This window comes from Rhinolophus sinicus, chromosome 18, assembly GCF_057876585.1.
Source record: "Rhinolophus sinicus isolate RSI-liver-muscle chromosome 18, RSI-T2T, whole genome shotgun sequence".
Classification (NCBI taxonomy): domain Eukaryota; kingdom Metazoa; phylum Chordata; class Mammalia; order Chiroptera; family Rhinolophidae; genus Rhinolophus; species Rhinolophus sinicus.
Genome location: NC_142518.1, coordinates 44,249,850 through 44,277,107, shown reverse-complemented (window position 1 = coordinate 44,277,107; position 27,258 = coordinate 44,249,850). Strand labels below are relative to the sequence as shown.

At 41.6% G+C, this 27,258-nt stretch overlaps 1 protein-coding gene across 2 annotated transcripts in view; it reads right to left on the bottom strand.

Annotated features, from left to right (window-relative positions):
- Positions 1 to 27,258, bottom strand: part of ARHGEF9 (Cdc42 guanine nucleotide exchange factor 9) — a 312,209-nt gene that overhangs the window by 164,320 nt on the left and 120,631 nt on the right. Inside the window, exon 1 of one of the 2 annotated variants that reach the window (XM_019715751.3) lies at positions 18,958 to 19,456. The exons of the other annotated variant lie outside the window; for it this stretch is intronic. Within the exon in view, the coding sequence (XP_019571310.1) occupies positions 18,958 to 18,987 (30 nt within the window). The 5' untranslated portion in view covers positions 18,988 to 19,456. Of the gene's footprint in view, positions 1 to 18,957; positions 19,457 to 27,258 lie in introns of those variants that run through there. 2 annotated transcript variants of the gene reach the window in all.

Below are 27,258 nucleotides of genomic sequence, written 5' to 3'. Positions count from 1 at the left end.
CACCCGGCCCCCAGCCCAGCTATGTGATAATCCCGATGCTTGCCGCAGGCAGTCTGAAGATATTGAATCCTGTCTAGTCTTTGTTTTGTTTATTGTTATGACTAGATGATCTTGCACATTCATGCATGTCAGCTCTATTTAAGAGTCAGCTGTCTGACTTATTTCACTTAGCATTATAATCTCAAGATCTACCCATGTTGTCACAAATGTTCCTATATCATCTTTTCTTACCGCCGAATAGTATTCCATTGTGTATATATACCACAACTTCTTTATCCATTCATCCATTGAAGGACATTTTGGTTGTTTGATTTCACTGATATATGGTATATAAACCAAAAACAACAAAAGAACAAGACAAACAAATGAGAAACAAAAACTCATAGACACAGACAATAGTTTAGTGGTTACCAGAGGGTAAGGGGGAAGGGGGGTGGGAGATGAGGGTAAGGAGGATCAAATACATGGTGATGGAAGGAGAACTGACTCTGGGTGGTGAACACACAATGGGATTTATAGATGATGTAATACAGAATTGTACACTTGAAATCCATGTAAATATACTAACAATTGTCACCTCAATAAGCTTTAATTAAAAAAAAAAAAAGAGTCAGCTCCCAGAGCTCATTAACTCTTGGTTAGTTCAATTATTCAGCACAGAGATCGCCACTCCTCCAAAATCACTTAATTGAATAAGTACTTAACTCTGACAGCTAAGGTATACAGAGAGACTCTCAGGAAGCTTACAGTCTAGTGGAGGAGACAGTCACAAATATACATAATACAATGTCATACAGTCAAGTGTCCCAAACACAAGCAGATTGTGAATAAAGTTGTTGATAACTGGAAAATGAATCATAGAATTTCATGCTCCAAATGGGAAAAAAGGATAATTTCCTCCCCAACCATCCAATGTAGGAATCCCTCTCATATGTATGTAGAGTGGGCGGGGGAAGAGACAACACTTACTTTGAGCACACATGGTGCTAGGCCTTTCAACATATTATTTTATTTAATCCTCCTCAGAAGCCTGAAAAGAAGTATTAACTGTTATCACTCTTTTAAAGAGTAAGAAACTAAGGTTCAAAATGTTTACATCTATGGTGATGGAAGGAGAACTGACTCTGGGTGGTGAACACACAATGGGATTTATAGATGATGTAATACAGAATTGTACACCTGAAATCTATGTAATTTTACTAACAATTGTCACCCCAATACATTAAAAAAAAAGTTTACATCATTTGCCCATATTCATACAGGTAGCATGTAGCAGCAGCAGAATTTAAATTGAAATCTGCTTCTAAAGCCCACACTTTTCTTCTACTATCCCTAATGAGTTTTGTCCAGCAGCTGCTGTAATGTTTTCAGCAGGAAGTAACAGGAAGGAACAGTAAGCTCACTCTGAAGCTTCCAAAATGTTTATTCATTTTGAGCTAACATTCACTATTCTATGGTTTTCACCCATGTGTTAGAGCACTATCCTCTGGGCCATGCACAAAAGCTGAGTCCTTCTAAGCAATAGTTTTCTTAAGTGTTTGAAGACACCTATCATGGGTTAAAACTCTCCTCCTGAATACCCTCTACACACATGCGTGCGTATACACACACACACACACACACACACACAATTGTTTTCCAAGATAAACATGACCATTTCCTTAAGCTCTTCAGTTGTGGCAGGGTTTGCAGTCCCTTCCCTGAGGCTGGTTGCTTGTCAGTTTGTCCATATGTCTCAGAACACATATCCAGGTGGGAGTGACAATGAGAAGTATAGTGGGACTATCGTATCCCTTATTCTGAACACTGGTCCTTAGGAAGAGCTCATATTCACGAGCTCATGTTCACCTAACATGGCTGATGCTCACGTGCACTGCTGTGCCCCAACAATGCCTTGAGAAGTTCATGGCAAAGTGAAAAGAGCAGTGGATGGGAAGTTAAAACTTTCATATGTAAGTTCAGCCTCTGCTTCTTGGTAGCTATATACCTCAAACAAGTCTCTTACCTTCCTTAAAGCTGAAAAAGCTATGCCTTGTTTTCAGTTGTAGCTTAAAATAAATCATTGATTATTTTAAACCTTGACCAGCCTGCCAAAGGTGTGGCAGGAATGGAGTTGGTACTAAGTGGGGTACCCTAAGGAAAGCATAATGAGTAATTAGCTTACGTTAATGAATTAGGTTGCATGTGGGGTAAAGTTTTAGGGGAAAATCAAACATAAGGTTAAGAATGTGACTCTGCCTGAAGACTTTTCTCCTAGCTATCTACAAGTTTGGCTCCTTCATTTCCTCAAAAGGAGTCCTTCCCTGACCACCCTCTCTAAAACTGAACCAACCCATCACTCTGTATCCCGTTATCCTGCTTTTCCGTTTAGTCCTATCACTACCTGAAATATTACAAAAGCATTTATTTATTGGTTTATTGTCTCCCTTTATAAATTATAAGCTCCATGAAGGCATAGACTGTTTTTTTCATTGCTGCATCTCTAGCACCTAGAACAGTGCTTGAAATTCAATAAATATTTTTAATGGCTGATTAACGAATGAATGAATGAATGAATGAATGAATGAATGAAGACAAGGCAAGGCATAGATCCTCACAATGCAGGTCTGGAGGAAATACGTCATGGAAAACAGTCCCTGATGCAGCCTGTGAATACCAACCTTGCCCTCCTCCCCCCCACCAAGGGCCTTCATTAGTCAGAACTCCTCCAAAAGGGACTATAAATTCCAAATTATAGGCTGAGAATTTCAGGATGTCTTGGGTTTTCTGTCCCCTCTTGGCACAGACACCACTCTAAACCACCACCCAGTAGCCCTTCAGTCACGAAACACTGCCTTTACCGCCCTCCGGTGGCCAAAGAATGAATACATACCTGAATAAATAGCCAGGAACAGCAGTTTCCTCCTGTTCCTTTGCATGTATCTCTTTTAGGCCTATTTCTTTTCTTTTCTTCTTTTATTTTTTTTTTTGGGGGGGGGGGCTTATTTCAATTCTATTTCAAGTAAGGTAGTGGGTGAGACAAACTGCCTCTATACAGGGTAGAAAGTACTGGTTGGAAAAGAGCAGCAAGGATCTAAAAGCCCTTTCAGCTGAAGTACTATCCTTTCCTACTGCGCTCAGGATCTTTCTGAGGCAACCAAACCCAATCATATGTCAATTCCAGAGTGGCATGGGCAGTGAATGCTTCCCTCAGTATCAGGCCACTGTTTAGTTTTGGAGCCAAATTTCCTGGCTAGTTCCATTCTTGGCCTCATGACTCATTCAATCAGCTTCCCACTGTGACGCCCATGTTTGTTTATTTATAGGCTTATTTTAAACTGTGAACAACTGGGAAATCAGGACACTAAGCACTCATCATCAAATTAAGCAGGGGGTTTTGCTCCTAGTAGGTTCTCCACAAACATTACATAGATAAGCAGGTAGTTTGCTAGGTAGATGACAGGAATAAGATGAAATTGCAATAGAAGGAAAGGGGGTTAGCTCAGCTGGAGAGCTTGTAAAATGCTGGATTACATGTCAGAGGGAGACTAAGGAATTGATTTAGGAATGATATTTTCTATAGAAGTCCAACATAGTTGATCAATGAGGCTTGGAGTGAAGATGTAAAGAGAAGGTTGGACACCACCAAAGACTGGTAAAAAAGAGATGTGTACAGAACATGCAAGTGGATGAAGGCTTGTAGAAATTTGTGTGGGCCCAGCTGAGACTGCTGAAGCTTTCTGTGGACTCATAGGGAGATGTCTCAAAGACACATTATGTAAAAAAAAAAAGAAAGATACAGAATAGTATGTAAAATGTGTGCTTTGAGGGGGGTAAAAATAAGGGAAATAATATTTGTGTACCTGCTTATATCTGCATAAAGCAGCTCTGAAAGGATACATTAAAAGAGGTAAAGCTAGTAACCTCTAATGAGGGGACCTGGGTGGGTAAAGAACATCCACTGTATATATTTTTATACTTTGATTTTTTTAACTGTATGAATAAGTTATCCATTGAAATATTAAATTTAAAAACTGTTAAATATGCTGTGTGATCTTAGTCCATCCCTCCCTCCACAGCTCCACTCTGCTTCAATTAACAAACCTAGGAAGAGCCCTATACTTAGAAGCAGTGTAGCTTGACAGTTGAGAACACAGACAGTAGGGCCAGCCTGCTGAGGTTCAACCTTAGTTCTGCCAATTGCTGATTGTGTGACCTTGAGCGAGTTGCTTAATGTCTTTGAGCCTCATTTTTCTTATATTTAAAATGGGGTGAATGGTATAATGCCTTGGTACTACTCACTGCCCTTCACTTTGAGCAAGCCCCAGACTCAGTACCCTAGTTTCCTCATCTGCAAAACAGGAAGATTCATAAAGTTGTTGATGAAGGTTTAATGAATGAATACATGTAAAGCACTTAGAACAATGCTTGACATGTGGTAATGTTCAGTAAATGCTAACAATTACTATTATCTAAGGGTTTGAGTACTATCTCTGCCCCTAACTTTAGGCAAATCATATACTTTCTGAGCCTCCATACCCTTATGTATAATTTAAAAAAAAACACGAATAATACCTACCAAAAAGATGACAAGATAATGGATTTCATGATGTTCTATGGAATGAACATTTTGTTTAGGAAGTAAAGAATTGATACAGTAGGAAATGTGGGGGTGGATTACTAAATGAAGATTCTACCTATTCGAGGCTCCCCACTCCCACTTTCAGCATTCCAAATGAGATCATATCTAATTGGAGGTCTTTAAAGGCCATGAGTTATTTGTGTATTAAATGTCAGGAGATGAGCCCTGGTTGTCACTTCTTTAAAACAGAGTGGCCAAAAGGAGTCGCACACCAGTGGTTACCACTCCATCGTGAGATGCCAAGTGTTTCCAAGTAATTGTTCCTATTTTGAGGAGGTACTGAGTCTCAGTGATAATCCCACTATCCTTAGCAGCTTCTAAGAAAGGAAAGGAAGTAGCACCCAGTTCCCAAAGAATAAAATGATTTGCTTAAGCAGAAGTACCAATTCTCCGTATCCCAGTAACCAGCCCTTACAGTCTCATTTTATGACATATAAAGCCCTTTTATCCCCATTATATGATTTGCACCTCACAACAGCCCAAGAAGGCTGGCAAGGAGTGAGAGGTAATCATTCCCATTTTGCAGAAGGGGAACATTTTACTTCTCAGAAGGAAAGTGACTTACCCCACCTCTCACCACTTCATGGGAGAATGAGAAAGAATAAAGTATTAAGAGCCAGAAGACCCAGTTCTGGGAAAAATGCTTTAGATATATAAAGTTCTACACATTTTGGATTTTAAGAAATTGTCATGCCAGGGCCAGGTCTAGAACTTGATTTTCCTTTCTTTCCTCTAAACCACAATCTGGCTATAGTGATGATGGAGAAGGGAACAGCAAATAAGGACCAAGAGAAAATTATTGCCTCCAAAATAACTGCACCCTACATTTAAATAGAACTTCACAGCTTTCTAAATACTGTGGCCTTTTATTACATTTCAACCTCACGGCAACCTTGTGAGGGAAGTGTAGCAGGAAATAGGAATCGAAAATTTTAAACACCCACACACATACTTCTTATCCTTCTTCCCTGCTGTATTTTTTCTCCTTAGTATTTAGAACTAATATATTATATGTTTTATTTAATAATATGCTTAGCATGTATCTTCCTTACTATAAAATCTGTTACATGAGGACAGAATGTTTGTCTGCTTTATTCACCATTCAACAATGCCTAGAAGAGTTTGTGGTACATAACAGGTCTCAATAAATATTATTGAATAAATGAATAAATGAATGAATGAATATGTGGTGTGTGTGGGGGGGTGGCTGGCCCCATTTTGCATATGAGTAAACTGATATCCAGAGGTTTTAAGTACTTTTCCCTGGAAGGACTTCTGAAGTTTCCATTTCAGCCTATCTCCTCACTTCACTGCCTGGCTGGTTCAGGGATATCTTACCTGAGCCAAAGGTAACGTTTACTACAAATGTCTCTGCCCTTTCTGGGGCCAGCTCCAGGAATGATGGCTACAGGTAGCCTGTGCTTCACCTCATTTATTAGCTCACTCATCCATTCCACAAATATTCACAGAGTGCCTGCTATGTATAGAAAAGTCACTCTGCCAGGCCCCATTACCCTTTACACACCCAAATACATGTGTCTCACAAACATTCAAAGGGCTTCCCTGAGATTTCACCATCTCTGGAATGTATAGTGGTGAGGGTGGAAGGAGTGAGTCATTTGAATTCTCAGCACATGGCCTGAGGCTCCCTCTCTCTTATACAACTTACCTGGTAGTTTCCTCCACTGAAGAATTGTGCTTACCTCATAGGATTGTTGGGAAGATTAAATTATATACATATGCAAAACACTTAGAATGGTGCATGGCACAAAATAAACGCTGGCTTGGTAAATGTTAGCTATTCATTCTCAAGCCTTACTGCATTAATGATCTTATTACTGGTGCCCCTCCCCTCTGGAATGAGGGAGGACAGGCAAACATCTACTTCCGGCAAACAAGGAGAGTAATGTTTAAAGAGATACTGTGGAGTTACAAACCCATTTCTCACTCTGGCTCTGTTTGGAGATAGGTGTGTAGAAAAGATATTTCATCTCTCCCAGACTTAGTTTCCAAAACTTTGAAGTACAAAGAGTGGTGTGAGGCTTACAGTAAATTAATGTGTGTGATAGTGCTTTGAAGATGCAAAAATACTGAACAAATGTGAAGGATTATTACTGTATTAAAATAATAAAGGCTATCATTAATTGAACCCGTGCTATGTGCAAGACACTGTACCAAGTGCTTTACATAGATTAAATCATTTCGTCTTCAAAATAGTACCAATGACCATGTACTGCTATTATTTCAGTTTCACAGATAAGGTATGATGGTTAATTTTATGTTTTAACTTGTCTGAAACACAATGCCTAGATATTTGGTCAAGCATTATTCTGGATATTTACACAAAGGTATTTTTTTGGATGAGATTAGCATTTAAATCAGTGGATTTTGAGTAAAGCAGATTGTACTCCATAATGTGGGTGGGTCTCAGATAATCAGTTGAAGGTCTTAACAGAACAAAGGCAGACTTCCCCATAAACAAGAAGGAATTATGCCAGGAGACTGCCTTTGGACTCAGATTGCAACTCTTCCCAGCTTACTGGCCTACCTTGCAGATTTTGGACTTGCGTTTCTGCAATCACATGAGCCAATTCCTTAAAATAATCTCTATGTAGATAGATAGATAGATAGATAGATAGATAGATAGATAGATAGATAGATAGACAGATAGATGTATAGATATAAACATACAAGGTCTACCAATTAAGTTCGCAACCTCGCCACCCTGCACTTACATTGGCAGCACTGTACAAACAGTTCTGTAAGCTTTCATAACCTTGGTATATCAGTGTCTCACAGCTGTGTTCATGTCAACGTGTGGCGGTATCTTGCTGAGTGGCGTTCATTATTGTTGCGTGATTTTGTGTGCCATCACGAGAATGCCTGAGCTTGAATTAGAGCAATGAACAAACATTAAATTTCTTGTTAAACCTGGCAAGAATGAAAGTGAAACCAGGGACATGTTAGTACAAGTTTATGGGGATAATGCCACAAAGAAAATGGCAGTATACAAATAGATTAAACATTTTTCTGAGGGGAGAGAACACATCACTGATGAAGAGAGGTCAGGGAGGACAGTAATGAGCAGAACTGACAAAACATTGCAAAAATTCATCGAATTGTGCATCAAAATCGTCAGATGACTGTGAGAAGCATAGTTGACGATGTAAACATTGATAGAGAAACAGTTAGGAAAATCTTAACTGAAAATCTTGGCATGAGAAAGATGTGTACAAAAAATAGTCCTGAAGGAACTCACTGATGAACAAAAGCAAAGGAGAGTCGAAGTTTGTCAAGACCTTTTGAAGAGGCAACACGATGTTTTGGGCCATGTTATCACTGGTAATGAAACATGGGTGTACCAATATGACCCTGAAACAAAGCGTCAAAGTGCACAATGGAAGTCAGCTAATGCTTCACGACCAAAAAAGTTCCATCAGTGCAAATCAAGAGTAAAAACGATGTTGCTAAACTTTTCTGATATCAGAGGAGGGATTATTCATTATGAATTTATACCAAGTGGATAGTTAACCAAGTTTACTATTTGGAAGTGCTGAAAAGGCTGCGTGAGAAAGACGAAAACAATCTGAACTTTTTGCCAACAATTCATGGCTCTTGCATCACGACAATGCACCAGCTCACATGGCACTGTCTGTGAGGTAGTTTTTAGCCAGCAAACAAATAACTGTATTGGAACACCTTCCCTACTCACCGGATCTGGCTCCCAATGACTTCTTTCTTTACCCAAAGATAAAGGAAATACTGAAAGGAAGACATATTGATGACATTCAGGACGTCAAGGGTAATGTGACAACAGCTCTGATGGCCATTCCAGAAAAAGAGTTCCAAAACTGCTTTGAAAGGTGGACTAGGCACTGGCATCAGTGCACAGCTTCTCAAGGGGAGTACTTCGAAGGTGACCTTAGTGATATTCAGCAATGAGGTATGTAACACTTTTTCTAGGATGAGTTCGTGAACTTAACTGGCAGATCTTACAATAGTACATGCATTCTGTTGATACCATTTCTATGGAGAACCCTAATACATAAGGAAACTGAAGCTTAATTAAGATGGTTATATCCCTTGCCCCAAATCACACAGCTAGTCAGTTGCAGAGCCAGAAATCTAGCGATCATCTCCCTTTATTCCCTGTCCTCCACCTATCTCAATTAATCCAGCAGCAATTCCCATTGATTCTATCTCCAAAATCAATGCCCCCCTCTCTCAAACTCCACTGACTTCATTTCTGCAGCAGTCTTTCAATTGGGCTTGCCATCTCCACTTTCACCATCCTCAATCCATTCTCTATAGAGTTTGCAAAAGTCAACTTCTCCAATCACAAAGCAGATCCCATCGTTCCACTGCTTCAAATGCTTCCTCTAGTACTTAGAATAAATAGCATTTGCCAGTGCCCGACACTGTCAAACACTGTGAGCATGTTAAATCACTTAACCCTCACAATAACACTATAAATAGTACCTTTACTATCTCCATTTTTCAGAGGACATAACTGAGGCACAGAAAGGTTAGGTAACATGTCCAACATCACAAAACTAAGATGTGGCAGAACCATAATTTGTACCCAGGCAGTATGGTTCCAGAGTTTGTGCTAGGAACCACTGAACCACATTGCCTTTAAGTGTAGCTTATGCACACCCTCCCTGGGCCTACAAGGTCCTGTGTGAGCCATCCCTGCCTGACTCTCTGCCTTCCTGTCATACCACTTGCCCCCTCTCTTCCTGTGCTCCAGTCATACTGGTCTTCCTTCTATCCCTCAGGCCTTTGCACATGCTATGCCTGCCCCTCCCCGCAAATGCCCACAAGCCTCACTGTGGCTTCCTTTATTTTTATTGTAATCCAAATTCATAGGATCTTTCCCCAAATCTCTACACAACTGACTCGGCTTAACACGTGGCATATGGCGGGGTTTAAATCCCTCATACCCCTCTGTTCCAGCAGGTTTTTAAAAGAAACTACTTTAAAATGCACTCTTCTCTTTAAAGCGTAAATGCTTCTATGTCATTTATTATTTTTCTATGGAATTTTTTAGGATTTACTCACCTATGATGTTAGTAATCCCTCCTGGTGTGATACTGCAGAAAGCAGCTTCCTTTGTGCAGTGGGACACGGCAAAAATTGCATATGTACCGAGTTTCACTTCTCACTTTTTTTGATGCTCACTCTTTACACACCCATGTGTGATATTTTTTCTTTCCTCTTCCCACTATGGGCTCCAGATGATGTGTGGCCAAACCTCCCGAGAGCCTGGCCGGATTGTCTTCCTTGGGGGCCCGCTGCGTAGGCACTTTCACAGCTGGTTCCCTATCGCCACTCGTCTCACCTCCCTGTCTTGGCCTCTCACTGCTCTCTGCCCAATCTTTTGAAATTTCGAATCGTGCAATGGAGAACAATGCGGCTTTGAAAAAAGTCCATTCTAACGCAAATGGCAGCATTGTTGCATAGCAATGCATGATATGTTGAACATAGCAATGCATGGTAGCATTGTTGCGTAACTATGGCCAATAACATGAAAATAATTCCTTTCAACTTCCTATAACTTTGCATTGACGAGGTTACAATATGTAATTCATGAGGTATCACCGAAGAGTTAAATAAAATAATTCGGTGTTTTTCCAAAAATAACATAATTCAAAATCGCCTAAGGGATACTAAGGTTCCAAATGTTATAAACAAATCACTACAGTTCTGGAAAACTCTGTTTATTCGTACATCCACTGTTGTGACTGTAACACGTGAAATGACTCACGGGTGAAAAAATGTATCCAATTCAAAATCACTATTTTTTTAGAAAAAAAAATAATATGAATTCTAAAAAGTGTACATATGATGCAGACTTTATTCATTAACGACATTTGCCCATTAGATATTAACGAAACACAAATAATTCAATAAAATATGCAAAGTAAAAAGAGTCAACAGTAAAAATGAGAATTCTCATTATCCGTCCTTAACGCATGGCTCAGAAAAAAACGAAGATTCTCGTGATCCATATGCAACGTGTTAAATGTCACTGCCTGGTATGTCAGATAAGCTCTTTGATAAAATGTCTCTTCGTGGCAGTAGGACTTCTTAGAGATCGCTGAATGAATTTATTTACCCCCACTTCCTGGTTTCCACTACTGAACAACTTAAACATTTGCAGAATTAGTCATGTACACACACACACACACACACACACACACACACACACCAAAAACAGTACAATAAGCAAACTAAGAGCAATGGGATCCTAGGAAACTCCTCTCATCATGCCACAGGGCTGTTTGGAGGCCTTTTTCATTCTCTCCTCAAGCAGAGAATTAAGGAAGCTTTGGGCTGGGGCAGGAGGGATTGTTCCTTGTGGATGTGGGTGGGGGGTGGGAGAAGAGGGTAAGAGGGATCAAATATATGGTGATGGAAGGAGAACTGACTCTGGGTGGCGAACACACAATGGGATTTATAGATGATGTAATACAGAACTGTACACCTGAAATCTATGTAATTTCACTAACAATTGTCACCCCAATAAATTAAAAAAAAAAAAAAGAAATTCCTGTTGGATCTACTCAGAGAAGAGGAAAGTTAGGTCTGGTCTTCTGAGGCCTGAATTCAGGGCAGTAGAAAAGATCATATTCTGCTAGCCCAAGCGTGTATCCTCTCTGTCCCGTCAGGGATGATAAATATTCTCTATATGGGTAGAGAATAGCACAGTTCACACAACCCTCCCCTGTATACTCACAGAAGACTGGGAAGATAAGTAATATGTGATAATTAATTTTATGTGTCAGCTTGACTGGTCCATGGAGTGCCCAGACATTTGGCCAAACATTATTCTGGGTGTTTCTGTGACAGTGTTTCTGGATGATATTAACATTTGAATTGGTAGACTGAGTAAAGCAGATTGCCCTCTCCAACGTAGTTGGGTCCCACCCAATCAATTGAAGACCTAATAGAACAAAAAGTCTGAGTAAGGGAATTCCTCCTGACTGCTTGAGCTGGGTCACTTCTCTCTCTCTCTCTCTCTCTCTCTCTCTCTCTCTCTCTCTCTCTCTCTCTCTCTCTCTCTCTCTCTCTCTCTCTCTCTCTCTGTGTTTATAGCTTCTAGCTGTCACAGGTACCACTCAATCTCATCATGTCATTGCCCTCTTTCTATCAGGCAAAGCTTTTGAACCTGGCATTCAAATTCCTTCTTGATGTGGCCCTAGTCCACCTTGCCAGAATTACTGGCATCAGCCACACCAGAGCACCCATATGTTATTTCCAGAACATACTAACACTTTCATGCCTCATTTCGTCTAATGTTGTTCCTTTTGTTTGGAACATTTCTTGCTTCACCTACTGTGCCACACCAAGCTGACTCTGTCATGTGAAGGCTTGAAGGTACAGTAAATACTATCTTTTCTAGGAAGCCTTGCCCAATCCTCTGAAACCCTCCTCCATCATGTCCTTGCTCCCCTGTGCTCCCACATGTCCTTCTTGGTACCCCTATAGCATTTCACCCAGGCTGACTTTATTTATCCCCTCCTGAATCATTAGCTCTTGAAGCCATAAACCACATCTTGTCTTTGGTTTTCCCACACCTCAGCCTGGTATATAGTGCCCTGGAAATAGTAGCTGCTTAAAAACATCCATTTTCTTAAAATGACCTGTTAAAATCCCTCACAGCATTGTTTATCATAGCAAATGACTGGAGACAAACTAATTGGCCATCAATAGGGGACACAAAAGAATCCTATGTAGCCATACAAAAGAGGCATCTCTGTATGTACCAATACAGAACAGTCTTCAAGACATATTGTTCACTGAAAAAAACGCAAGTGCAGAACTATAGGATATGCTACTATCTGCATGAAGAAAAGAAAAATATGTGTGTATACCTAAGTAAATGCTTGTAAAGGCATAGAATCTCTCTATACAAACACCTAAGAAACTGATTATAGTGACTGTCTCTGGACTGTGTGACGGAGGATCAGGAGGGAGACTTAACTTTTGCCCCATTCCTTTCCCCACTCTTTGAATTTTATGCCATGTGCATGTATTACCTATTCACAACAAAGAAATATTTTTGTATGCATCTATTACATGGAGGGGGGAACATGTTGACTTTTTTTAAGTATTGACATAAATTTCTTTTTCAGATTAGCTAGAAAAAACTCTGAGAAATATAACATGATTAGTCAGTGATCCCACACAAATGAAGCGGTGGTTATGAGAGAGCTGAGATGAACTCTGACTCTGAAGGAGATATAAAAAATAATAAGTATTTATATACCTTTTACTCTGTGCCAGACACTGTTCAAGGCATTTTACAAGTATTCATTCATTTAGTCTGCACAACACTATGAAATATGTATGTACTACTATCTCCCAACTTTAAAGATGAGGATCCTAAGGGGTTAAGTGGGCTGCTCAAGACCACACAGACAATAAGTGACCAGAGCAAGTACATATTTGACTGCAGGAAATCTTGTTCCAGGGTCTGTGCTTCTAACCATTATACTATGTTGCTGATACCAAGGAAGAATGAGAAAGTTAGGTGACTCTGCCTGCTGGATAGCCAGCACCTAGCAGTTTATAAGTAAACAAAAAATACATTGGATGGATGGATGGATGGATGGATAAATGGATGGATGGATGGATGGATGGACGGATGGATGGATGGGTGGACGGACGGATGGATGAGTAGATCAGTGAGTAAATAGGGATGGGGAATGGATGGGTCATAAGTGGATGGGTGGGTTGTAAAAAGAGTAAGGCTTTTGTAGTCAGATAAATCTGGATTGGAAAGGTGATGCTGCCCTATACTTAACCCTGAGCTAGATACTTAAACTCTCTATCCCTGTTTCCAAGCTGGACTAAACTATGAACTCTGGGAAAGCAAGGCCATTTTTCTGTTTCATTCTCTGCTGTGTCCCCAATGGCTAGAAGAACACATAGTAGATGTTCAGTGAATATTTGTTGCATCAACTTATGAACCAACAAATGTTGACATTAAAAGCTGTTTTTTTAGAGAATAATGTGAGGCTTGAATGAGATAACATTTATTATGACTTGCACATAACAGGTAAGCTTCCCTTCCCTTGCCCCCTACTAAATTTATCTCATGAATATTGTACAAGACACACTTAACTGGGAATTAGGATATGTGGATTCTTTCCCACTTACTGAGTAGCTGTGTGGTCTTGGGTCAACCACACTCCCTCTCTGAGACTCAGTTTTTAGAACCTTAAAAATGAGCAATATTCAAACACTTTTGTGTGGGAGGTAGGGAGAATGCAAGTCAAAGAAAACTCTTTTCCAAAATCTTAAGCAGCAACCCAACATATAAAACAAAAACCTAGGTGCTGAGGCAGCCCAGAAGCAACATGAGCAATGTAGAGAGTAAAGCCTGAAACTACTCATATACTGTCACCATGGAAATTCCACAAATTAGATAACAGAGTGGATTGGGTCTGCACTAGTTTAAGATACCACCTCAAAGGGAGGATCAAGTCCTTTTCCTCTTCTTTTGCCCTTCCTGCTGCCTAGAATGTGGATGTTAATAGATGTTCTGGAGTTTCAACACCTGTCTTGAACCATGAAGCAACCTCAAGAGTGAAATTCAAATGCTAGGGATGGTAAAGCAGAGAAGTCCCAAAAGACTTCCTGAAGCTGCCGTACCGTCCCAGGTATGCCTATCTCCTAAATTTTTATGTGAAAGAATAAAACCTGTGTGTTTCAAGCCAGTATAGATAGACTGTTAAACATATCAGTTGGCCATCCCATCTTGCCTATGCAGAGATTTCCACCAACTCAAATGTTGTGGCTTTTACAAAGGTCACATGAAATGTGGCATGGGATTTAGTCCAAGATTCCATATTCTTCTCCAAAGCCATGGCATACAAAGTGTGGGACACTAGGAGTGGACAACCCTTAGTGGAAGCAATGAAGGTGTGCACTACCTATAGAGAATTTTTTTAAAAGACTAAAAGTCAAAGTATTTTTTATCACCATGCACCAGCAATTTTAAACAATGTCTGTAATAAAATACTCCTCCCTGAAAAAATATTTTGTTGGTCAAAGTTCTAAACAATTGTCATTACTACTGAGTTTTAGTAATCTATATGAAGTTTCAAATTAGCACCTTTTATTACTTATCCTTTAATAATATTGTATTCTGCATGGAAGTTGAATTCAGAGAACTTTCACTTATACAGTTGCTCCCCTACACAATCACACACACACACACACACACACACACACACACACACACACACAGACTTTACATGTGTTCATTTCATTTCATTTTGTGAAGGTTTAGAATGATTCAAGGTAGGTTTGGTGCATTTCTTGTCTGCAATAGCTCTGGTACTATATATGTTCCAGCATTTTAATGGTAGGTTCACAGTAAACAATGATAGCACAGTGATTGTAAAGTCAAAGAAACAGAATGTAAGTTACTTCGAATCTCTCATTTATGTGACAAATTGGAGTTTTCATTTTTGCTTAAAATCAAAAACAGTGAAAACAATACAAACTGCAAGGTGTAGCATTTTTGTTCAGTAAGTGTACATTTTAGATCATATCATATTACTAAATTTAAATATTTTTTAAATTGAAGTTTAGTCTTCCTTTTTATTGTTAATTATTTGAAAATTAAAAAAAAACAAATCAAGAAAATAATTGTTAGTGTTATTATTACTGAAAATAATTTTGTCATATAGAAGAGAGAGTACTAAAAATGACCCATTCCAGATATCACAAATGTTAAGTGTACCATATCTAGTACTAATAATATACTTAATCTTCTCCAGAATCCCAGGAAGCAAAGAACTGATTCACTGGTAATCCACATAGAACCAACCCTCAACTAGCCCCACCAGAGGCCGGGAACTTAAAGCAAATACTTTGATCATTGACTTAGATACAAAATGCTCTTGCATGCATCCACCCACTCTGTTCATTCTAGCCCCACACTCAGCCATCTGCGAACCAGATGGATGGTCAGAAAGGAGAAAGACATAGACCATCTACAAATTATGCTACAAAGGAAAAGCCACAGTCTTTTTATACAGATTATCTTCACCTTGGCCCAAGCCACAATCATCTCTGACCTGGCCAGTTTAAGAGCCTCCTCACAGCTTTTTCCTTTGCACCACTACAATCTATTCTCCTGTTAAAATTTAAGTCAGATTATCTCCCTTATTTGATCAAAACCTTCCAAAAGCTACCCATCTCATTCAGATTAATTGTCCCAGGACACTGGCTTCCTTGCTGTTCCTTAAACAAACCGGTTATGCTTTCTCTCTCTCTCTCTCTCTCTCTCTCTCTCTCTCTCTCTCTCTCTCTCTCTCTCTCTCTCTCTCTCACTGTTTCTTATGCCAAGAACCCTCTTCTCCTGAACAGTTGCATAAGAGCTTGTTCCTTTATTTCCTTCACATCTCTGCTCAAATGTCCATTAATCAGAGAGGCCCCTGCTTATCTAATATATCATCCCACCCCCTATCTCTATTCTCTTACCAGGTTTTCTTTTTCTTCTTAGCACTTAGCACCTCCTGACAAATTGTTTAGTGAGCCCCCCCTACCCCCAGGATGTAAGATCTATGAGACTCTCCCCAGCTCCTAGATCGATGCCAACTCAGAGGACTCTATATTTTTGTTGAACAAATTAATGACCTCAATAGTGCCTATGAGATTAGGTACTTTATCCACATTTTATGGATGAGAATACTGAGGATGAAAGAGGTTTGACAACTGGCAAGTATTTCAGAGCTGAGAATCGTAAAAGCCAGGCCCTCAACCTCAGACTTGTGACTCTGAGACCAGCATTCTTTCCACCTTAGGCACACTACCTAATCCAGCACAAATTGACATTGCAGGCAGAAGCTATGAATAAATATACTGAAAAATTTACCATCAAAAGTGAACTGAGTTTTTAATACTATCTACTGAGACATATTTTTATTCTATAAAATCCTGATTAATGTTATGTTCAAGGACCTTCATTTGCATGTGATACTTAAAATCAGTTACAATAGTCCAATGTTCTGAAAAGAAATATCACTGTTATGAAAAGCTCAATCTGAATTTCAAACACTTTGCAAATGAAAGAACAAGGAGCAAAGACCCTTTGACTAATCATATTATAAAATGGTGGCTAAATATACACTCCCTATTTTTGTTCATAATGAGCTACTATCGTGTTTCCCCAAAAATAAGACTGGGTCTTATATTAAGGTTTGTTCCAAAAGACACATTAGGGCTTATGTTCAGGGGATGTCATCCTGAAAAATCATGCTAGGGCTTATTTTCCGGTTAGGTCTTATTTTCGAGGAAACATGGTAGTTAAATTTTATCGGACATTTACTTCTAGGAACCTAAGAATCTCAGATCTGGAAGGAATTTTGGTGATCATTAATAGCCTTATTTAAGGCTTATTTAATAGCCTTATTTAAGTGAGAAAACTGAGGTCCAATGTATTCTTATCAAACAGTAGCAGGGTTAAGACTAGAGGCTTCCTGCCTCCCAGGCTAAAAGAGTTTACTACTCCTATCACTTGAATTATGACAAACAGCTAAAGAAAGGTTTTCATTGTAGAATATTTGCCACTCCAGTACCATAAAAATATTATAAGATTTCCCCATCAGTCAATCTTTAATTATATAGTCTCCACAAGGTGCCTGTTATTTTCTGTTCTCTCTCACAATGGTAAAACTTCAAATTTTTCCATTAATGTACTCTGTTGTCAATGTTGGCTCTGTACCCCTATATTACAATATATTTAGAAGAGGGGGGAAGTCTCACTCATCCCCAGCTGACAGAAATACCAGGACTGGCATGATTTTTTTTTCAAGCAAATTTCATGGCATTAGTTCATCCTAAAGGAAGTCCTTTCCCAAGATCATGACTCTTTGTTCCTTTCTGCCTCTCTCAGCACCATTTGAACTGATGATTCTGTGGAGCAGTGGGAAAGGACAGTGACAGAAAGTCAGGAGACTCCTGTGCTAGACTCAGCTTTGCCTTCATGGAGCTGTGTGACCCTGGGTGAGTCTCTCCCACTCTCTGGGTCTCGGCTTTCCTGTACGGATGACAAGGAATTGAAGGACTTTTCCTCCTCTGACCTTTTATGGTTCTACAAACATTTGGAATAGTCTTGATGGGACCCTGGGGAAAGAGGGATGTCTGGGAACAAGAGTCTCTTGAAGCCTTGGAATATAGGAATATAAATTGGATGCCTTCAAGAACCACTGAAACAGAGGTATAAGGGAAACCCTGAGGAAAGGAAGGGCATGGCTCCTCTGAATACAGTCCTAGCCCAGGCCAGATTCCCTCCTCCCTTCCAGAATGGGAGCAAAAAAGGAGTTAAACATCCATTTTTGCCCAACTGCTTTAGGCTACTTTCCTTCAGCTGCAGGCTGTGGGTGGCAGTGCAGAAGTGTGGGCTGGCATGGCCATCAGTGCCTGCTGACCCAACCCAACTGCCCTCCAAGACCCTCTTGCAATGCTTCCCAGTTGAGGACAAAGGCATAGGGGCCTCCCACTCCCCAGAGTCCCTGACCAGACTTGAGCTACACCTGGCTGAGTCAGAGAGGCATCAAGATGCGGTCACCATTTCATCTCTGCAAGGGAAGTCATTCCAAGGTCTCCAGGTGGAGAAGGTAGCAACATGGCATAAAACGAACTGTTGGAAGATGGTACTAAACACACACAGGCACACTCCTTGGGGGGAGGGAGAGCTCTCTTAAATGAATGGGGTCCAGACCCATTCCCAGGATAAGGATTTCTGCAGCTGTCTTCCCTTGACAAAGCCCCAACTATGGACAGAGTGACCCTTACCTAGGCAAAGAAGGGCTCCAGGGCTCCGAGAGGCAGCTTCCCTGAGAGTGGCTCTCTGGCCCTCATGCCCTGGGACTGACCAAAGCAAGGGGGTACATGCAATCTATGCAGCTCTCCCATACTGCTTTATCCACAATCCCAGGCTTTGTGACTGCCCCCTCCCTCCCAACCCCATTCCAGCTGGCCTGCAGCCTTTGAGCCTCACTGCTCCCAGAGCCCCGCTGCCAGCCCCCTTGCCTTTCTGGTATTCCGGGTGACCCCCACTACAATCCCACCCCAATCTCTGGGGTGGGGGAAGAGGCAGTAGGATTGCGGAGGAGGATGGGAGGGGGGCTTTCTTCAGCAGGCAGGCAAGCAAGAGCTCTTAAAATGGCCACAGCAAGCTCTGGTGTCTCAAGGACAGCAGGGAGGGCGGTGGGCAGAGGCTAGGGGTCTCACTGCATGGCGGCTGGTGAAGAAGCTGGGGGTGGGGCTAGGGGACTGAGGCTCAAGCAGGGGAAGCCAGCGTTATGTGCACTCACCATTCCTGTTCCGCCCCTTATCCACTGCATGGTGCCCGTGAAGTCCGGCTTCTCGGAGGCCCCAGTGGCTGGCGCGGGTTGTCTTGAGCTGGCTGGACTGGCAGGGCTGGAGCTCGCGAAAACCCCAGCGCCCCCTCTGCCTCCCCTCCTCCACAGCCCTACAGCCCAATCCCCTCCACCCTGGACCTCGCCTTCAGTCAGGTTGTTCCATCCCAGCCGGCAGGCTCTGCTTCTCTGTCCCGCAGCTCTGGGAGTGCTTGGTCGCCGTGGAAGTGGAGGGGGGTCCCAACCGACTGCCTTTGTCCCCTGCCAAGGCTTGAAAACTGGGAAGTGGGGTGCAGGGAGAAGATGGGGGTGAATAACCTCAGTCTGGAGAGGAGAGCTGCCACGTCTGCCTGCCTCCCACCGTACCGGAGTTAGACGCTGTTTATTGTGGGGCTCCCTAATTGTGTCGAATCAGCGAAAAGTCCTCTCCAAAGTTGCCAGAGATGTTGGGCCAACCTCCGGAATAATAAGATCCTGCCCCAGTGGAGCCATGCCAGCACTCTCCTGCCACCCTTCCCCCAGCCCTCCCTCTGCATACTCCCCTGGGGCCTTCTCTCCTAGTGGGTACTTTCTTGGGGCTTTCATCATCATGATCACTTTCACTTCTCAGAACAACCCTATGGAGGCAGGAATTAATATCTCAATTTTATAGATCAGTAAATAGAGGAGTATAAGTCGGAAGGGATCTGTCTAAGGTCATAAAAAAAGATGAAATATCCACTTTACCCTCTGAAGCTTTCCACGCTTATTTGTATCACTTACACACGCACACACACACACCCAGTTCCAAGATTCTCCCTCACACCTTCAGGAATATGAAAGGTAGCTTGTTGGTGGATGAAATTTCCATTTGCTTATTTTGCTGAGAATGAGTCAAATGAACATCAGCAAAACAGGCAAACGGAGAAACCGCCCACCTCTTCATGATGCCCCTAACTCTGGGCAATGCAACCCAGGCTGGCACCTTTGCATCTCTTTAGAGTTGACATTGTTGGTCACATTCACACCTATTATTATTCCACATAATCCTTGCAATAACCCTGTAAGGTAGCCATGACAGGGAATGTTAATTAGCCTCCTGTTACAAACGTGAACACTGAAGCCCAGAGACTGAAAGACATTTGCTCAAGGTAGCACAGCCAAACAAGAATCCAAGGCTCCTAACCCCCAGGGAAGGTCAAGCAAGAATAAGATTACAAAAACAGATTATAGTTTCAGCAAGAGGGAATTAAAATATGACATCAGAAAGAAGAACCTGAAGGTGACTTGTATGAAGACATCACTGGCATGCTACACACACAACCTTATGGTCCTCTACTTCCTAGTCCCCACTTCATCTAAGCCATTGTTTTGGTCCCTACCTGCTGTGGCTGTGGCTTTATGCAGAACTGAGTAAAGAACTGAATTCACTACTGGTGGATAACCTGGGGTAAGTACCCAGCTTCTCTGAGTCTCATGTTGTGAATTACACAATGAACACACTAATTGTTGTATACCTAATAGTATTAAGCAATCACTTATCCATAGATATCAGAGTTGTCAAAGATCTTAAAGATTATCTCCTCCAACCTTCTCATTTTACAGATGAGAAAATGTAGTCCCCAAGAGCGAAGAGGATGCCCAAAGTCACAAAGTAAGTAAGTTAGTGGCTGAGTTGGAATGAGAACTCAGACCCTTGATTCCTGACAGTAAGTAGAATGCAGTAGTGAAAAGGGGCAAATATTAAAAGTACACAAACAACTACTATAATGCTATAATATTTACATTATAACCTGTGTTGTCTTCACAAAATGATGTTCGGTACATATATCACTAGCTATTTTTATTCATTTATAAACTCAATAAACATGTGTGCCTACTATGTGCAAGACACAGTGTGTTAGGCACTGATTATATAGCCAGGAACAAAACAGACACCATTCATTTTCTGATTTATATTTCATAAAAGTAAATGAGGTAAATAATTACATTAATGCAGATGGTGATGAGTACTATGAAAGAAAGTGAAAGGACAGAGAGTAACTATGGGGGAGGAAAGAGAGAATTTAGATAAAGGAGGCTTCTCCAAGGACATGACATTTAGTAAGTTGAGGCCTACAGGCTTAAAGTGAGCCAGCCACGTAAAGAGGTAGGGAGAAAGTATTCCAGGCACAGAAAACAGATTGTCCAAAAGTCAAAAGGATTGAACAGGTTTAGAGTGCCCTAGGAATTGGAAACACAACGAGGGTGAAATCTAGAGAGAAAGAAGAGTTGTAGGAGACAAATTTTGCAGAAATCATAGTAAAGAATTTGTATTTTATTTTGAGAACAATAAGGAGACAGGGAAATGAGGGGTTTTAAGCAGCAGAATGAGTTAATCTGATTTATATTTGTAAAAGACCACTCAGGTTGCTTTGTGGTAAACAGATTGAAAGAGGGATAAGAGGTTGAAGATGTTAAAATCATCCAGGAGAGAGACAATGTAAGTTGAACAGAAAGGACATTGAAGATGATAGAGGTAAAAATACAATCATGCACCACTTAACGATGGGGATACTTTTCTGAGAAATATGTTGTTAGGTAATTTCCTCATTGTGCGAACATCATAGCATGCACTCACACATACCTAGATGGTATAACCTACTACACACCTAAGCAACATGTTATAGTTTAATGCTCCTAGGCTACAATCTGAACAGCATGTTACCATACAAAACAACACGAGATTAAGTCAAGCATAAGAAAATGATGCAATCAAGAGATGCAGTAAACATGAGATGCATGAGGCTTCTGCCAGCATAACATGGCATACTGTTTCACAGCAAATGTTTTTTTTCATAAGTAGAAAGAGTACACTCTAAAATAGCGATAAAAAATATAGCACAGTAAACACATAAACCACTAACATAGTCGTTTATTATCATTATCAAGTATGATATACTATACATAATTTATGTGCTATACTCTTATATGAATGGCAGCACAATATATTTGTTTACACCAGCATCACCACAAACATGTAAGGTGCTGTGCTATGATGTCAGGATGGCTAACATCACCAGGCAATAGGAATTGTTCAGCTCCATTATAATCTTATGGCACTACTGAGACAGGATAGTTAGTATGTTGCTAGGTAGACAGGGGGTCCCTGGTGGAATAAACAAAAAAGCAGCCATATCCTGAAACTCCAGGTCCTGGAATGTCTCCTTCACTCCAGGACAGAGACATGAGAATTACCCTAGAGGTTAATAGATAACCTCAAATCCTTTCTGGCCGAACAAAGGAGCAGATCTGCTAGATAGGAATGGGTTATTTCATTAATCCCTTCAGGATGAGCAAACAGAACAAATCTAATAGATGAATTCTATTAGAAGGCTCCAGCCTCCTTCCCCAAGCAGGCAAGGGAAGGTATAAACATAAGAGCTTTTGCCTCAGTCACTAGGCACCCCCATTTGGGACCCCCTCCCACTCAGGAGCTGCAACCTCTTCTCCTGTCTCTAATAAACTATCCCCTTTTTAAAACTCTTCGCCTCTCCTGGGTCCATGTTTCCATTCTTTGGTCTCACAAGACATGATCCCAGCACTCACTCACTCAAAAGTTCCCTACATCATTTGGGGAATCACAGAAAAATATTCCCACTTCACTACTCATATATATGGGTGTGTCCTTGACCAAAACATCATTATGACAGTGTTTGAGATATATTTTATTTAGAGGTAGAAACAAAAAAACTTGGTGATGAGTTGGATGTGGAGTGTGATGGAAAATAAGAAATAATTATGGATGACTAGGATTTTGGCTTGAACAACTGGGTAAATGGTGGCACCATTTGCTGATGCAGGAAGACTAGAATAAGCACTAGACTAGATGTGGGTTTGAGGAGGGGAGGAAATCAAGGCTTCACTTTTGGATGCTTAAGTGTGAGCTGTCCATTAGTCATATTGTTAGAGGAGGTATCACAAAGACAATTGGATACACAAGCCTGGAGGTCAGGAGAGAAGATTTGCCTAGAGATATAAATTTTGCAGCCATCCTCATATAGATGATATTTAAAGACACAAGATGGGATGAGATCATCTTGGAAGAGAGTGTACACAGAAAAGGAACATGGGCTGAGCCTTGAGGCTCTCCAACAATTAGACTAAAGTTGAGTAGAGAAGGAGGGGTAAAAAATGAACACTGAAAAATAGTGATCAGTAAGGTAGAAAGAAAACCAGGAGAAGTCACATTCAGGTGAAAAAAGTTTTAAGGAACGATACTGAGGAGCAGAATGGATGATGAGAGATATGTCCACTGTATTGGCAACATGGTCATCCTAATTGGCTTTGACAAGAGTAGCTTCATTTGCATAAGGGTAATAGAAGTCATATTGGGGTGAGTTGGGGAATCAATGAGGGGAAAAAAGAATAAATGAAGGTAAAGAAGTGGAGACAAGTAGATGACTCTTTGAGAAGTTTTGCTCTGAAGTGAATAAGAGAAATAGGGTAATATTTGAATGGGTATTTGAAGTTAAGTGTTTTTTTTTATTTTAATATGAGGTTAGGAGCATGCTTATATGATTATGGGAATGAGAAGGAGAGGGTGATGGTATAGGACCTTGCTACTTGAAGCATGGTCCACAGACCAACAGCATCATCAACACCTGGGTGCTTGTTATAAATCCAGAACCTCAGGCCCCATGTCAAACCTACTGAATCATAATCTGCATTTTGACTAAACCCCAGGAGACTTGTATGTACATTAAAGTCTGAGAAGCACTGGTATATCAGAGGGGTAACCTGCAGGAGCAAAGTCCTTGAGAAGGTGAGAAGGGATGGAGCCCAGAGCATAAGAGGAGATATTTGCCAATGAGAATAACAGGGCCACTTCCTGCACTCTAGCAAGAAGACAGAGAAAATGGGTGAAAGTGCAGGTGCTGGTGGGCTTGTAGATTTGGTAAATGAAACAGAAGGGAATGCCCCTAAAATGGATTATATTTTCTAAATAAAGAGATGAAGCTGAGAGAGGCATGTGGAAGGAGGAGTCACTGGAAGTTATATGAGGGAGGAGCAAGGATGAAGTAGTCTTCTCAGAGCAGTGGTACTCAACCTTGGCTACACAGGAATCACCAGGAGAACTTCAAGAAACACTGATATCTAAATCCCACCTTCAGGGATTATGATTTAATTAGAATGAGATATAGCCTGGGCATCACGATTTTATAAGACCCATTTTTATAAGATGATTCTAATGTGCAACTGAGGTTCACAGCCACTGTCTTAGAGAGTTTAAAAAAGCAAACACATTAGGGACACATAGTAGGGTTTACTGGAAGTGTTGAGTCCCCGACTGAGGCTTGTGGTAAAGCAAACTCAATCAGTCCAGCTGTAGGACTTTCCTCCAGTCCATTTTAGTGCTCAAGGATAGGTCTGGAGAAGATAGGTGGTTGGGTTGAGTCTGGGAATGGGGGCAGGCAGGGTGATGTCAGGAAAATACTGTGGGAAAAGAAATGGGCAATAGAGTTGTTGGGCTAGAAGTACCAGAGTAAGTGAGCTGGAAGAACATGACAGTGATCAGAGAGATACTTGAAATTGAGATTCTAGAGGCAATTCAGTTAGTTGCTCACTATGACATGATCCAGTGTGTTACCACAAGTTTTCTAGATGAGGTGGGGTGAAGAAATAGGTTGTTGGAAATGAGGCCAGGGTTGAATAGGCAGGCCATTTATAGGAATATTGAGATTAGACAGGAGAAAAATGAAGACAAGTGATGATCCAGGAGCTCAAGTCTTCAATGAGTGGGAAAGAATGTCCAGAAAGACAATGTTGCCAAGAATTATGTATAAAGCACCTACTATGTGCCAAATTCTATTCTAGGTACTAGGGATACAGTCGTGAACAAGACAGACCAGGTCTCTATCCTCAAGGAGCTTATATTCTAATGGAGAGATTTAGACATTGAACCCCAACCCAATAAATGAAGTAATCTTAGGTACTGAACAGTTATTATGAAAATAACAAATAGGGTGATATAATAGAAGGTAGCCAAGAAAGGAGGACAATGTTTTACCTAGGTGGCCAAGGGATGGCTCTCTGGGGAGGTGACATCTGTGTTGACATCAGAATGATAAGAAACAAGCCATGCAATGATCTGGAGGAAGACCATTCCAAATAGGAAGGAACAACAGAAGCAAAGGCCCAGAGACAGAAATGAGACTCATATGTGCAAGGAGCAGAAGAAGGCCAAGATGGCATAAGGTAGTGAAGTTTAAGACAGTGGTGGGAGGTCATATCAGAGAAGCAGGCAGGGTCATAATGTCAGGAGATGAAAGAAAAAAAAAGGGGGGGATAGTGGGTGGCAGAGGCAGATGGCATGTACTTCCAAGAAGCCAAATGTTGAGAAGGTAGGAGAGGAAGAATTGAGAACCATGATAGATGTCATCCCAAATAAGCTAACACAGGACATAATTGAAAGCAAGACGTTACTGTAATAGGAAAAGGATGTATAGGTATACAGTATATCCAAATATAATCTAGTTTAGATTTTGAGAAGAAAAATCTAGCTAGGTGAATACTCAGGGACACCTAGCCCCTTGCTATTATTCAGTGTGGGTCTCAGACCAGCAGCATCAGCATCACCTGGGATCTTATTAGACTTGATGAATACCAGGTCCACTCCAGACCTATTGACTCAGCATCAGCATTTTCACAAAACTCCCCAGTGATTCACATACACATTAAAGTGTGAGGCGCCCAGGTCTAGAGCAAACTCCTGCCACTATGTTGGAGTGTGGGGACAGAACCCAAAAAAACAGTTCCAGGCTCTCGGCCTCACATAGAAAGGAGTTGGCTCAGGTAGTAAACAGCCATCAACTCTGACTGGATGGCCATCAGCTGTGGCTAGTTGGCCGTCAGCTGTAACCAGTGAGCCATTGGCCACTAATATAACTGCTGTGGCTAGGCTAGCAGAAAGATGGGAGCTAGCAAGAAGATGGTGGCTGAGCTAACAAGAGCGGATTGCAGAGAGGCAGATGCCGCCAGAGAGAATATAATGATATGACTCCCCTACTTATGGCTCCATGGGTGTTCTTTTTTGGCCTCACCATATCCTGCGTTCTCTTGTGGGGAGCGGGAGCAGAGACCCCGCAGGCCGCCCCGCACTACACATGGCGGAGTCGGCAGGATCCCCTGCACGACATGGTGTGGGGACAGAGCCCCAGAAAGTAGTTTACAGGCTCTCGGCCTCACGTGGAAAGGTGCTGGCTCGGGTGGTGGATGGCTGTCGGCTGTGGCCAGTTAGCCGATTGGCCGCTAGTATAACTGCTGCGGCTACGGAGGAGAGCTGAGGATTGCCGAGGAGCCGAGGAGAGCCGAGGAGAGCGGAAGAGAGTAGAGGAACAGAGTTGAGGAGACTGGAGGACAGTCGTCGGTCGGTCAGTTGGCGGAAAGGCAGACGGCAGGTCACGCGTCCGGTGGGCCCAGCCTCCAGTGAGACCATAGTGGTATGACTCCCCTACCTATGGCTCCGTGGATGTTCCTTTTTGGCCTCACCATATCCTGCGTTCTTGTGTGGGGAGCGGGAGCAGAGACCCCGCAGGCCGCCCCGCCTGAAAAATGGCGCAGCGAGCAGGGTCTCCCGCACGACAAATGGCACAGCGAGCAGGGTCTCCCGCACGACACATGGAGTCATTGAGATAATAATCTTTTGCCCAAAAAAGAACAGAAAACATGTTCATATATATTTGGAAACATTATAGTTAAAGATGTTGAGGGCAGCCAGGGTTTGGAATTTGGGAAAGAAGGTTTGCTGACATGTGGGCTTCCATTTCTCTGTGGAAACACCAGCTAGGACAATCATTCACCTAGGAATGCAATTCCTCATCCTGAAATTTCCCAAGCAGCTCCCTGACCTTGCAGACCAGGGCCAGAGAAGAAACCCATGGACTCCAAAAGCACCTGAAGGAAGCTGTTGAATTAGCTTCAAGCAGCTCAGGGAAGAGCAGGGAGGAAGTGACCACACTTGTCTTTCTTTAAGCCTCAGCAGGCAGAGCCGGGAGACAAAGTAAGATGCTGCTCAATGGGCTGCTACAGAAAGCACCACACTGGGGTCCTTGGACAAACAGCCTCCCCCCAAGGACACTTTAGCTTGATCATAGAGACCAACCAAATGAAAAGCCTGCTCCTTCCTCTCTGGTAGGGACCCACTAGTTACTCTCCTCCTCTAAGCTCTCTATGGGCTCTTGACTACTCTCAAGTTTATATAAGTGAAATGACTTCAAGTTCTTCTCATCCACCCCC